Source organism: Dendrobates tinctorius, unplaced genomic scaffold, assembly GCF_039654945.1.
Source record: "Dendrobates tinctorius isolate UK_male_01 unplaced genomic scaffold, ASM3965494v1 ptg000205l, whole genome shotgun sequence".
NCBI lineage: Eukaryota > Metazoa > Chordata > Amphibia > Anura > Dendrobatidae > Dendrobates > Dendrobates tinctorius.
Window position 1 is genome coordinate 8,134,953 of NW_027361872.1, and position 13,593 is coordinate 8,148,545.

At 39.7% G+C, this 13,593-nt stretch overlaps 1 protein-coding gene across 11 annotated transcripts in view; it reads right to left on the reverse strand.

Annotated features, from left to right (window-relative positions):
• Nucleotides 1–13,593, reverse strand: part of NRXN1 (neurexin 1) — a 1,899,875-nt gene that overhangs the window by 1,358,264 nt on the left and 528,018 nt on the right. For all 11 annotated transcript variants that reach the window (XM_073553976.1, XM_073553975.1, XM_073553974.1 and 8 more), the window contains one exon: nt 4,583–4,627. In XM_073553976.1, the coding sequence (XP_073410077.1) occupies nt 4,583–4,627 (45 nt within the window). The remainder of the gene's footprint in view (nt 1–4,582; nt 4,628–13,593) is intronic.

A 13,593-nucleotide genomic window follows, 5' to 3' on the forward strand; every position in this document is an offset into this window, starting at 1 on the left:
ATGTGTGTATGTCCGGGATAGGCATCCGCACCGTCGCAGCTACAGCCACAAAATTTGACACAGTCACACGTCTGGACCCCGAGAGCGTCCCAAGCTATGTTGTGAGGCGAAATTTTAACCCTGCGCGTTCCAATTCACCAAACATGGGCACGGGACTATGGAATGGAGGATAATTATAATTTGTTATAACTAACCACACCACAGTTAGTTACTATGCCCGGGCAGCGCCGGGCTCTTCAGTTAGTATATATATAAAGTTGAGCGTATGTATGTGTGTGTGTGCCGAGCAATGCCCACTCCATAGAGCCCCACCCACACCACATAGCCACAGGGAAAGAGACCTTGGTCCAGGGACACCCGACAACAGTTGTGACACACAGCTAGGCCTCACATACATTGCACACAGAGCACTGCTGCAGGGACACTCTGATCCCATGTATACAGGATTACTGTACTTCCCCCAGTGATGTGATATAAGACCCTGCTCTGTGACACGAGCTGACACTTTTACTCCAGCACCAGCACAGCCCTGCATCTGACTTCTCCTCCCAAACACGTGACTAGTCACGTGGTCGTGACATCATCACAGGTCCTTTAGCTGCCAGGATTGAGGAGAAAATCAGACATGTGAGGGGGAAAATGAGAGATGTTATGGGAAAATGAGAGAAGTGATGGGAAAATAGTGGAGTGATTGGAAAATGACAGGTGTGAGGTCAAAATGACCGGTGTGACGTGGGAAAATGAGAGGAGTGAGGGGAAAAATGAGAGATATGAGGGGGAAAATGAGAGGAATGAGGAAAAAATGAGAGATGTGAAAGAGAAAATGAGAGATGTGATGGGAAAATGAGAGACGCGAGGTGCTGCTGCAGTATGAGGCTGTGTATAGAGAAGAGTGAGGTGCTGCAGGTGGAGGCTGTGTATTAAGCCACATTCACACGTGCAGTATTTGGGCAGTGTTTTACCTTAGTATTTATAAGCCAACACCAGGAGTGGGAGAAAAATACAGAAGTGGTGACGTGCTTCTAATAAACTTTTCCTCTGATTGTTTTACTCCAAGTTTTAGCTTACAAATACTGAGGTAAAAATACTGACCAAATAATGTGTGAATGAGGTCTAAAGGAGAAAAGTGTGGTGCTGCAGAAATAGTATTTGCAATATAATCATTATAATTTGTTATAACTATCCACAATTAGTTACTATGACCGAGCAATGCCGGGCTCTTCAGCTAGTTATATAAATAACTAGAAATAGACCCAATGCTAACAGGCGCTTCGTTACCGCGCATGCGCGGGTAGAGCGCGCAGTTGCGGCTGTTACTGCGCATGCGCGGGAATAGCGGGTGACGTGAATGTCACTTGCGCAGGTGCAGTTCATGACCTTGTGGCCACGATCTGTGCCTGCGCAAGTGACATGCACATCACCACTATTCCCGTGCATGCGTACTAACGATGCGGTTGTTACTGCGCCTGTGTGGGAATAGCGGCCTCGAACTGCACCTGCGCAAGTGACACTGCCGCTGTGCCTTATGGGATTCGTTGACAGTGGCCCGTAAGTCCCAACTGGCAATTATATATATGGAAAATAAATATATAAATGGACATATTATATATTTTTCTATAAATAGTTTATATAAATATATATATATGTCTATAGTATTTATTTTTGATTTTACAATATCTGACAATTCGATTGAGCTGCAGTAAATAACCTTCGCTATTCCATTGTAAAGCACTGGAGGTACAAGAGAAAAAGGCATATATACAGGTAAGCTGGAAGGAATAGCTTGAAATTGTCCCTCATCTGATCTATAATTTACAGTATTTTCTATTCTCAGATATATCCATGGTTTCACAGGACTCTCAGGTCCACTCAGTTCAATGAGGGAGTGAGGCAGTCTCAACGTTTGAATATTTCAAATATCAGAAAGACATTCAGCCATAACATCCCACACTTTGTAACATATATATCTGGATTTACTAAGCAGAGAACAAAATTAAACAAAGACTAATTCAATGCTAAAAAGAATGGAGGATATTATACTCCTAGAACATGAAGGATATATTTTTTGCATGTTATATTATAAGAACACTTCAAACTAAAATCATACAGTTGTGGCCAAAAGTATTGACACCCCTGCAATTCTGTCAGATAATACTCAGTTTCTTCCTGAAAATGATTGCAAACACAAATTCTTTGGTATTATTATTTTCATTTAATTTGTCTTAAATGAAAAAACACAAAAAGAATTGCCCTAAAGCCAAATTGGATATAATTAAACACCAAACATAAAAAAGAGGGTGGACAAAAGTATTGGCACTGTTCGAAAAATCATGTGATGCTTCTCTAATTTGTGTAATTAACAGCACCTGTAACTTACCTGTGGCACCTAACAGGTGTTGGCAATATCTAAATCACACTTGCAGCCAGTTGACATGGATTAAAGTTGACTCAACCTCTGTCCTGTGTCCTTGTGTGTACCACATTGAGCATGAAGAAAAGAAAGAAGACCAAAGAACTGTCTGAGGACTCGAGAAACCAAAATGTGAGGAAGCATGAGCAATCTCAAGGCTACAAGTCCATCTCCAAAGACCTGAATGTTCCTGTGTCTACCGTGCGCAGCGTCATCAAGAAGTTTAAAGCCCATGGCACTGTGGCTAACCTCCCTAGATGTGGACGGAAAAGAAAAATTGACAAGAGATTTCAACGCAAGATTGTGCAGATGTTGGATAAAGAGCCTCGACTAACATCCAAACAAGTTCAAGCTGCCCTGCAGTCCAAGGGTACATCAGTGTCAACCCGTACTATCCGTCGGTGTCTGAATGAAAAGGGACTGCATGGTAGGAGACCCAGGAAGACCCCACTTCTTACCCCGAGACATAAAGAAGCCAGGCTGGAGTTTGCCAAAACTTACCTGAAAAAGCCTAAAACGTTTTGGAAGAATGTTCTCTGGTCAGATGAGACAAAAGTTGAGCTTTTGTGGGCAAAGGCATCATCATAGAGTTTACAGGAGAAAAAAAGAGGCATTCAAAGAAAAGAACACGGTCCCTACAGTCAAACATGGTGGAGGTTCCCTGATGTTTTGGGGTTGCTTTGCTGCCTCTGGCACTGGCCTGCTTGACAGTGTGCATGGCATTATGAAGTCTGAAGACTACCAACAAGTTTTGCAGCATAATGTAGGGCCCAAGTGTGAGAAAGCTGGGTCTCCCTCAGAGGTCATGGGTCTTCCAGCAGGACAATGACCCAAAACACACTTCAAAAAGCACTAGAAAATGGTTTGAGAGAAAGCACTGGAGACTTCTAAGGTGGCCAGCAATGAGTCCAGACCTGAATCCCATAGAACACCTGTGGAGAGATCTAAAAATGGCAGTTTGGAGAAGGCACCCTTCAAATATCAGGGACCTGGAGCAGTTTGCCAAAGAAGAATGGTCTAAAATTCCAGCAGAGCATTGTAAGAAACTCATTGATGGTTACCGGAAGCGGTTGGTCGCAGTTATTTTGGCTAAAGGTTGTGCAACCAAGTATTAGGCTGAGGGTGCCAATACTTTTGTCTGGCCCATTTTTGGAGTTTTGTGTGAAATGATCAATGTTTTGCTTTTTGCTTCATTCTCTTTTGAGTTTTTTCATTTAAGACAAATTAAATGAAGATAGTAATACCAAAGAATTTGTGTTTGCAATCATTTTCTGGAAGAAACTGAGTATTATCTGACAGAATTGCAGGGGTGTCAATACTTTTGGCCACAACTGTATAGTATGTAAGCCAAATACAGAGAGAGGCTGCACTCTCAAAGGTAGGAGGAGCAGCTGGTCAGGAGATGAAGAGGGGAATGATAAATGCTAGGACGAGAGACTTCCTGTTTCTACGTAGAAAAGAGAAAAATTAAATAATTACACCAAGGTGTTATGTGTAGTGGAAAAATCACCTATTTTTGGGAACTGTCCAGGAATTCATGGTTGATTGACAATTCTAGTCAATTGTTGAAAAATTTGTTTAAAGTCTATATTGAATTGAATGTTTTCCCCTCATTAGCATTAGGGAAAGGGTTAATTACAGAACGACAAGTCTATTGTAATGAATAACTAAGGACAGAGTGAAAAAAGCCCACCATACACATTAGATGGCTGTTGGCCAAACGGTGGTTTGGTCAATTGTTCGTCAAGTAGCCATCTCGACCGGCTATACCATATACAGGAGTCATCTATCGGCCGAGCCCTCCTGTGTTTTCTACGGGAGAGCGATTGCCAGAAATGTTTGCTGGTAGCTTATCACCTGGTGAGAATACGATTGTTAGTCCTAAATCAGACGTGCCAAATCGACATTTGGTGGGAAAATGCATTGTGACTATCAGCTGAACCCATCAATATTGGCGGATTTGGCCGGCACTAGTCTAGTAATCTAATGTACTGTGGACTCATATGTAAAGACGCTCTTCTATAGATGATTACCTCCAGACAGTAATCAGAACAAAAAATAAATAAATAATAGAACTAAATGTAGAACAACATATACGGTAAGTAAAATCAATTTGATCACTAATATCTTATTACTATTTTATTATATTGATCAATATAACTTTTGACTTACCTGTTCCAGCTCCTTTGGTGAATAATTGCTCGGCTGCTATATTACCTAAAAGAAAAAAATATAAAATGTATAGGTGAACATGATTAAATATAGTCTTTAATTAAACATTACATAATGGAGCACAACGAACAGAGCCACACTAACACCCCATGGAGCTGAATAGTCAAATGTACAGTATGCTCTCTGGTTCATTTCCATATATTTAGTCAGTATCCCTTTTATAAGAGGTCACAATTGTGAACCACCCCATGGACATTTCAGAGGACTCATAAACTTTTACTATACTGAAAATCTATTGGTAACCATTGCATAGTGTTTGCTCCTTTCTCTCGCTGAATGATTCAAATATGTTACAAACTGAATATTTATATTTATTTATAAATGATAGAAAATACAGTAAACATCTACAGGGAACATGTATGGGTTGCATATTTTTTAACAATGCATATTTACTTGGAATATACCCAAGCATTGTGAATTCCAGAGTGTCCCATTTTTGGGTCGATTAACAACCTGTAGTAATAAGAAAATGAATATAAATCAATCCAGCTCACCGATCAGGACATCATGAGGCTCGGAGCACGGAACCGCCGTGTCTTGGCGTATAGAATTCCAATGAAGAGAAAATCCAGCTCAACGATGAAGTGAAAAAAACAATTCTTTATTCACTCAGATTTTTGCAAATATAGAGGATAAAATTCTGCATAGTACGGACAAAAAGTTGCGTTATCAACGTGTTTCAGGTGTCACAGCATCCTTAGATGACTAAGGGTGCTGTGACACCTGAAACGCGTTGCTAATGCAACTTTTTGTCCTTACTATGCTGAATTTTATCCTCTATTCTTGCAAAAATCTGAGTGAATAAAGAATTGTTTTTTCACTTCATTGTTGAGCTGAATTTTCTCTTCATTGGAGTAATAAGAAAACCCTTGCAGTAAGTGTCCATTCTCCCTCTAGTTCCACCACAGAACCAATGAAGCAAAAAGCTTTGAAAAATTTCAAAATTTTCAAGCAACTTTAGGCGTTTTCATGCCTGTTTCCCTTAGCTCTGCCAGAATGGGCAGAGCAGGGGCAACGTGAAGCAATAGCTCATTTATTTCATTATGAGTTGTGGCATTCCGTATGCCAGAAATTTGACATCAGTCCCTGATTGGAGAAAGATTTCTGGTGTAACGTATGTCAGAATCATGAAGTGGTGTGCACTCCTTCATTAATAAGGATTGTCTGACTCCCCCATACCCCCTAATCGCGACTGGTGAAAACATAACAGCTCTTAATGAATTGAGGCCTATAACTTACGTATGGTTAGCCAAACTTAGGCTACTGTTGGCTGAACAATCGCTTGGTCATAAGCTATCTTTCCAGGCAACCAAAAGCACAAGCACACTTGGCCGAGTATTATAGAGTTTCCTTTTACAGGGCCACTGCGAAACTCCTCTGAGACATTCAACAAGCTGAATCATTCTCTCACCAGACCTCAATCTGTCCCAAGTGAGTCAGGAGGCCCCATACTCAGTAGACTATTGGCCGATCCCACCAATATTAGAAGGTCTGGATGGCTTGAGTCTAATGTGTATGGTGGCCTTTAGTTTGGTACATGGGAGCTTTCTCAGTGATCAAGGAGTTTGGACCTCATTAATCTAATCTTCTGACATTTAAAAATTATATGAGCATTTGTGGGCAAATTTACAATTTAAAATCTTTTCAAAGTGCAATTAGCTTATATATTTCAGACTAAGCAATGTAATATAACCAGATTTCAGGTACAGCACAGCTGTGGCTATACTAGTGGAGCTATCCATTCATCAACCTGATAAAACTTTGATATATCCGTGAACAAAAGCAAAAACAATAGCAAAACAGACAATTACCAAATTACAGCTAATTTGAGATAATTTATATATAAAACAGGGATAAAACCTTAGTAGACAATTAAATACAAATTACAGGCAATTTTCCTGGTGAGGATATGAAATAATCTTATATGCTCAATTACCTAATTAAAGCCTAAAATGTTTTCTACCCGTGATTCATGCTGCAATTATTGTGAGAGAACTTTACACAAATACATACAAGGGTGGATAACCCTTCAATGGTAGTAAAAAAAAGCTCAATGTGTCAGCTCTGTTTTAGCTCATTTTTACCACCTGTGGGGAAAGTATTGATGCCAGTATCAGTATCGTCACCCTGCACAATATACAGGTACAGGTAGAAGCCATCAGAGTAAAGACAAATATCAGGGAAGTTGGTTATATCCTTGTAGGGAAGTGGACTGACCTATGGACCTTTCTGCAGCAGGAAGGTGAATGCAAAATGTTCTGTAAAAGTACTTGACGTGAAGTGAATATGTATGTGGGGAGACAGCTAGAGACAGTGAAAGATGGTAAAATACTGGGGGAGACCAAGAACAGCAGGAAAAGGAGACGGTACAGTACAAATGTTTGGCCACAAGATGGAGGCAGGGAGCAATGAGGAAAGGGCTTAACAGCAGCTTAAGGCTACGAAACTGCATAGTCATGGTGGGCGGAGTTACAGGGGCTCTAGAGGGGAATTCTCAGGGAGGGGAATAAAAAGGCAGAGAGAGTTCCAGTAGGAAGCCAGTCGAGGAGGAGGAGTTCTGCAGAGTCGGAGAATGAAGGAGGAAGAGACAGAGAGAAAGAACTCCAGGAGAGACTGGAAGGAGAAACTGTCATGGGGTGGCCCTGACAGGAGAGCCGCAGGACAGAGGAAGCCTGGGGTACCACACAGACGGACTCAGACAGGCGAAGCGCTGTGGTGGTAGGCCTAGGGCAGCCACAGCGAAAGAACCACGAGGGATGTCAATTCAGGAAAGAGAAAAAGGTGAAACGTACCCGGGCCTGTGTGTACGGAAGCTGTCGTGCTGCTGTGGTCGTCGGGAGGACGGCCAATAAAGAGGACCTGTTGAACGTGCATCGGTTTCTGTCTCCAGTCTGTTCGCGGCGAAAAAGGGACCACCCCTCAGTCGGCACACATTGCTACATCCTGATAGTAGTTTATAGCTTGCCCATCCCACCTATCTCAGTGGAACTGGACAACTGTCTAATGTGTATGGGGGTCTCCTAACACTCCCTTGATAGATGATTTTGAGGAAGATAAATTTTAGAAAGTTTTAATTCAAAGGTCCAGCCTACATAAGATAATGCCGAAGCACAAGCATGTTAACAGAAGATGAGCATTTATATGTAAAGGAGAGTATGGAGATACAATACATGTTTAGCTGATAGCTATCTCAAGTGTATGGGCACTTTCAAAAGAAGACTGAGAGTGACATTGAGATTAACAAACATCATATGAGAAGCATTTGCTTTTCTTTTACAACACCTTCTTTTTGAATGTGTTATCCACTTTTGACAACCCTTTCTGTTTCCCAGGTGAAAAGCTGACTATAGAGTTCCCCCATAAACATCTGGAAAGCGTAGGGTAATCTGGGAGCAAGTGTTCAATTTTCCTACAGCACTCCTACAGGAATACTGAAGCATTGCACCATTCTTATTGCAATCAATGGTCATAACAGGTTCTCCAAAAAGATAGCAACTTTTCACATCCTCTAATAAAGCATGCCTGCAACACAAAACTCTCCTCTTTTCCGTAATTCAAAATACCCCAATAGAGAATTTTGAAATCAGTTTCCTAAAACAGAAAACTCACTTGTTCTAGTTGATGGTAAATGTTCATGTTTGCATGAACCTAAGGCTTAAAGGGTGAGCTGGCTTTTGACCTTACTGGTTTTATGGTTTTCAAGACCCAGCTGAGATCTCAGACTTGAGCCCCAAGTTTCCAGAAACCCCGTAACTATCCTCATATAATTTTCTTTCCGATAACTTTCTATATTTTATCTTTTTATCACTGATAACTTTAAAGATAAGTTACACAAAGACAACCAAATAATTATAAAATATCTCTGGAACCTGTGGGTGCAGACGATTATCTTCATACGTAGATGAGTTTTCCAACAAGTCTACACTCATTCCTAGGGAAAGATTAGTCAATAATTGTAAATGTGTAAGTCCTGAGGCCACATGCAACGTTATATTGCACAAAACTCCAGGTATCCATAATAAAATTGCTTTGTGGTTATCTTTTCAAAATCATTCCACTCAATTATTTTATTGCTTACAGAGCTTAGTGATGAAACGTTGCCAGAACATCTTATATAAAGGCATAAATATTTAAACAGATATACAGTCCATCCACGCATGGCCTATTGCCGGTTACACTTTTATTAACTCTATAAGACTAGGATCACAAAAGACCTGTTTTTGAAAAATCTGCAACGGAAGCCTGAAACACTTTTTGATTACGCTAGTTTGGATGCTGTTTTTGTGTATGGGGTGTTTTTTTTTTTCCTATCTGTTTCTGATTGATTTCGTAGCCAAGTTTGTTAATTTTAGCCAAGCAAAAAAAATCTAAAAAAATAAAGATTTTTTTTTCCACAATGATGAAAAATCCTGGACACATGAAAAACAAAATTAACTTTTTTCCCATTAAATTCAATATGAAGGTTATTCTCTCAGTATTTTGTTTTAAGAGTTTTTTGGAGACAAATCGGCCCTAAAAAGCTTGTAAAAAAAATCTCGATGTGAACATACCTTTATTTTTAAAAGTTATAAGAAGTCTAGAAGAATGCATGGTTTTCCATTAACAGATCATTTGCTTTTGAAGGTTATAATGATTAAAATACATTGTGATTCTGCGGTAATTGTGTTCTGAACTTTGTACTGGAACTTTAGTTACATAAAAGTCTTCACATCTAATCCGAAAATGTAATTACATTTATGGTACAGACTATGTCAGATAAAATACAAGTCAAAAACAAGCATCCTCTTAGGCTGGCCCAACACATTAGATAGATTGTGTGACTGGCTAATGTGGGGCGGTGATGGTGATGGAACTGGGAGGAGAGGTGAGAATATCAGTTTATTATATTTTTACACCCTTCAAAGCAAATTGAATCAGCCCTTTCCCCAAATTGAGGAATTCTACCCAAATCGAATTTTGGAAGATTTGCTCATGACTAATCAATACATCCCTAGATAGTCCTCATTGAGACCGAGAGGAGTCCATAATAAAGCTTTACAAAAGGAAAGATGGGTTTTGCCAGTGAAAGACTAACTAACATCAAGATTTCAATAAATCCATTATAGTGTGATTTTTCAAGAAAAATTAAATCACAATATGGTACTTTCAGTCAGTTGAAGTGTTACATAAAATGGTGCTTCACACTTTGAAACAAAAAAATCTCTTCCTGAAAATACGCTTCTTTATAACACGATAACACATTTGTTTCTAAAATAATGTGTTACCTATAAGCAATTTTACACCTTCAACCAATTCCCCATCTTCACAAAGCAGTGAGCGTATATGAACAGGTAAATGATCAAATCTCAAATGTTCTATCTATCTATCTATCTATCTATCTATCTATCTATCTATCTATCTATTAGTTATCTATCTATTTATCCATACATCTATTATCTATCTTTCTATCTATCTATTATCAATCTATCTAATATCTATCAATCTATCTATTATCTATCTATATATCTAAATTACATACCGTGGGGGAGAGGCAGGACGTCGGCACAGCTGTATGACCTCAGGATAATGAAGCTGCACACACAACAGGGATTACTGTTGCCACTGCCAAAGAAAAAGATCCTGTATGTCCATAGAGAAGAAAGCGGATAGGCACATACCATCCCGAGCAACAAAATCCTTTATTGTGGCATCATAATACCAACAGCAGGCAGATAAAACAATGGAGCAAATACAGATGACGATCGTTTCGCGCTTATAGGTCTAGGGTTAGGGCTAGGGTTAGGGCTAGGGGTGTGTTGGGGTTAGGGTTGGAATTAGAATTGGGGGGTTTCCACTGTTTTGGTACATCAGGGGCTTTCCAAACGTGACATGGCATCCGATCTCAATTCCAGCCAAAAAAGTCAAATGGCGCTACTTCATTTCCAAGCTCTGCCATGCGCACAAACAGTAGTTCCCCCCACATATCAGGTCCACATATCAGGTATCAGCGTACTCAGGACAAATTGCATAATAACTTTTCCAGTCCAATTTCTCCTGTTACCCTTGGTAAGGTAAAAAAATTGAACCTGAAATAATTTTTTTTGTGAAAAAAAGTTAAATGTTCATTTTTTTTAAACACTCAAAAAATTCCTGTGAAGCACCTGAAGGGTTAATAAACTTCTTGTAACTGGTTTTGAGCACCTTGATGGGTGCAGTTTTTAGAATGGTGTCACTTTTGGGTATTTTCTATCATTTAGGCCCCTCAAAGTGACTTCAATTGTGCTGTGGTCCCTAAAAATAAAATGGTGTTGTAAAAATGAGAAATCGCTGGTCAAATTTAACACTTATAACTTCCTAACCAAAAAAATTTTTGGTTCCCAAATTGTGTTGATGTAAAGTAAACATGTGGGAAATGTTACTTATTAAGTTTTTTGAGTGCCGTATCTCTGTGATTTAAGGGCATAAAAATTCAAAGTTGGAAAATTGCGAAATTTTCAACAAATTTCCATTTTTTCACAAGTAAACGCAAGTTATAGGAATGAAATTTTACCACTAGCATGAAGTACAATATGTCATGAGAAAACAATGTCAGAATCACCGGGATCCATTCAAGCATTCCAGAGTTATTATCTCATGAAGGGACAGTGGTCAGAATTGTAAAAATTGGCCCGGGCATTAACATGCAAGCCACCCTTGGGAGTAAAGGGGTTAATGAAGCCTTTTTTGCTTAACAAGTTGACAGATGTAATTCAACTACCGTAAAAACAAATATCGCGCTTGTAAGAGAAACTACAGGAAAGTAAATAAAATAGATTTTTCAAAACAGAGTTACAAATTCTCTGTAAACTTAAACAGCGTTGTCAGCACATTGTACATATGAAAGCGATTGAATAGAATAGCTTGTCCCCCAACAAAAATGAGACTTATTTTTGTTCTAGTGATCCAATTTGCCAGTCATGAAAAATCTAGTGTAGAAGTAATGTGTAAGTCAGGCTGGAGGTGCCCTCTTGGCGTGTTAGTGCAGTTGATCTACTTCTTCCAAGTGCATGCACATGCCCCCAATGCTCTGCTGCCTAAATGTATCTTACTTTAAGAATTTGTACATCTTTACAAGCTCTACGTATATATACTGTAGTAGAGGGCTTTGAATTTTTAATTGTTGACCCTGAATATTTCTTTTGCATATTCCTTTCCGTGAAGGCAACCAGATTGGTTGAAAAACAGTTTTACCGGCATGACTCTTAAGGGCCTGTCACACTAAGCGATATCGCTAGCAATATCGCTGTAACGTCACTGGTTTTGTGACGTAGCAGCGATATTGCTAGCGATATCGCTATGTGTGATACTTACCTCTGACCGGCTCCCCCGCTGGTTATTGCTGATCGCGCGAGAATGTCCTGGACCGTTTCTCGTCGTCACCTTCCTGCTGGGCTTCCTGTGGCGCCGACGAGCGACGCGTGGACGCGGGCGGGAGGACATCAGGAACGCCTCGTCTGACAGGTAAGTAATGACCCCCGACCACTGCTATGTTGCTGGTGAGATCTGCCTGTGTTGCAGCTCACTAGCGACCACTTAGCGATGCACCAGCGATCCTGACCGCGTCATATTGCTGGTCGGGATCGCTTGTGCATCGCTAAGTGTGACAGTACCTTTAGCTATGAAGACACAGACAATTTGGGCAGAAAACCAGATCTCTAGGTTTCCTGGAGCAAGTTTTAGGATATACCTGGCCTCACACTCCACATCTTTTTTCCAATTATGCCCTCCACAACTGCTGAGTGTGGAAGCTTACATATATTATAAACCTGACAAAACCATTTCTTACTCAATGAAGTGTGTCTCATGAAGACAGGTAGCGGGTAAGAAATCCTTGATACTATTTAAAACTTTCTTTTGAGAGTGGTTCGTTTGAGCCTGGTTTCCGAATATTCTCCATCATGAATGAACATTAGAATATCATGAATGAGCATTCATTTGACTATTTATTTCAGGAGAAGATTACAGTCAAAACAGGCTGCCCATCACAGAATAAATGAGCAACTCTTGTTTGTCGGGTGAAATTATCTTTTGTGCTGCACCAAAGATCATCGTCCTCGGCAGCTTATTGTCATGTGTAAACAGGACCTACACTGTTGAGAACTATGACAGCCATCTATGAACTATACAATCCACTGCTCATCAGAAATGGGGGAATACTGGGGAAACAGGCTATTAAATAACTGGTCACTGAGAAAACATGTTGCCGATCGGTGGTTGTTTAAAGCTGCACAACATGCACCCCTGCATGAATAGACCAGACACCTGAAGAAAACACAAATGGGATGACGCTCATTTTTTTGCAGGGAATATGGAGCTCAAAATGTGAAAATCAGATCACTGACCTCAATATATACATAAAATGTAAATGTAATAAATGTATCTATTTCAATTACAAACATAAATATTGTTCAAGGATAGAAATTTATTTTAAAAGATATTTTAAAACTTTTCAATTTTTAAGAACTAACATTTTAACTGAAAGGCTAAAGGCCAAAAATGAATCACAAATCAGACTACCCATACTATACCCTCAAGGCCTATGTCCAAATATCTTTCACATTTACTATGTGAACAGCACAGTGATGAGAATGGCAACTTACGTAAAGTCTTAGTCTGTGGGGGAGTGCGCACTGGGTTTGATCCTTGATACATATTAGTCATAAGTTACTGAAGATCTCAGAGCAGAGAATGAAATAAAAAAGTTTTATTGCAGATAATATTTAGGATTTTAACTTAAAGGGGAATTACAGTTGAAAAAAGTTAGCCGTCAGCACCTATCCTGTGTTTTTTTAGAACACACCTTTAATGCTTACTCTGCACATGGTGCCTGAGAGCGGTTCACGTTCAGCTCTTAAACATGTTGCTTACAATCAGCGTCAATAAGAATGATAATTGGTGTTATTTTTATTAAGTTATGGCACACAGAATTTTTT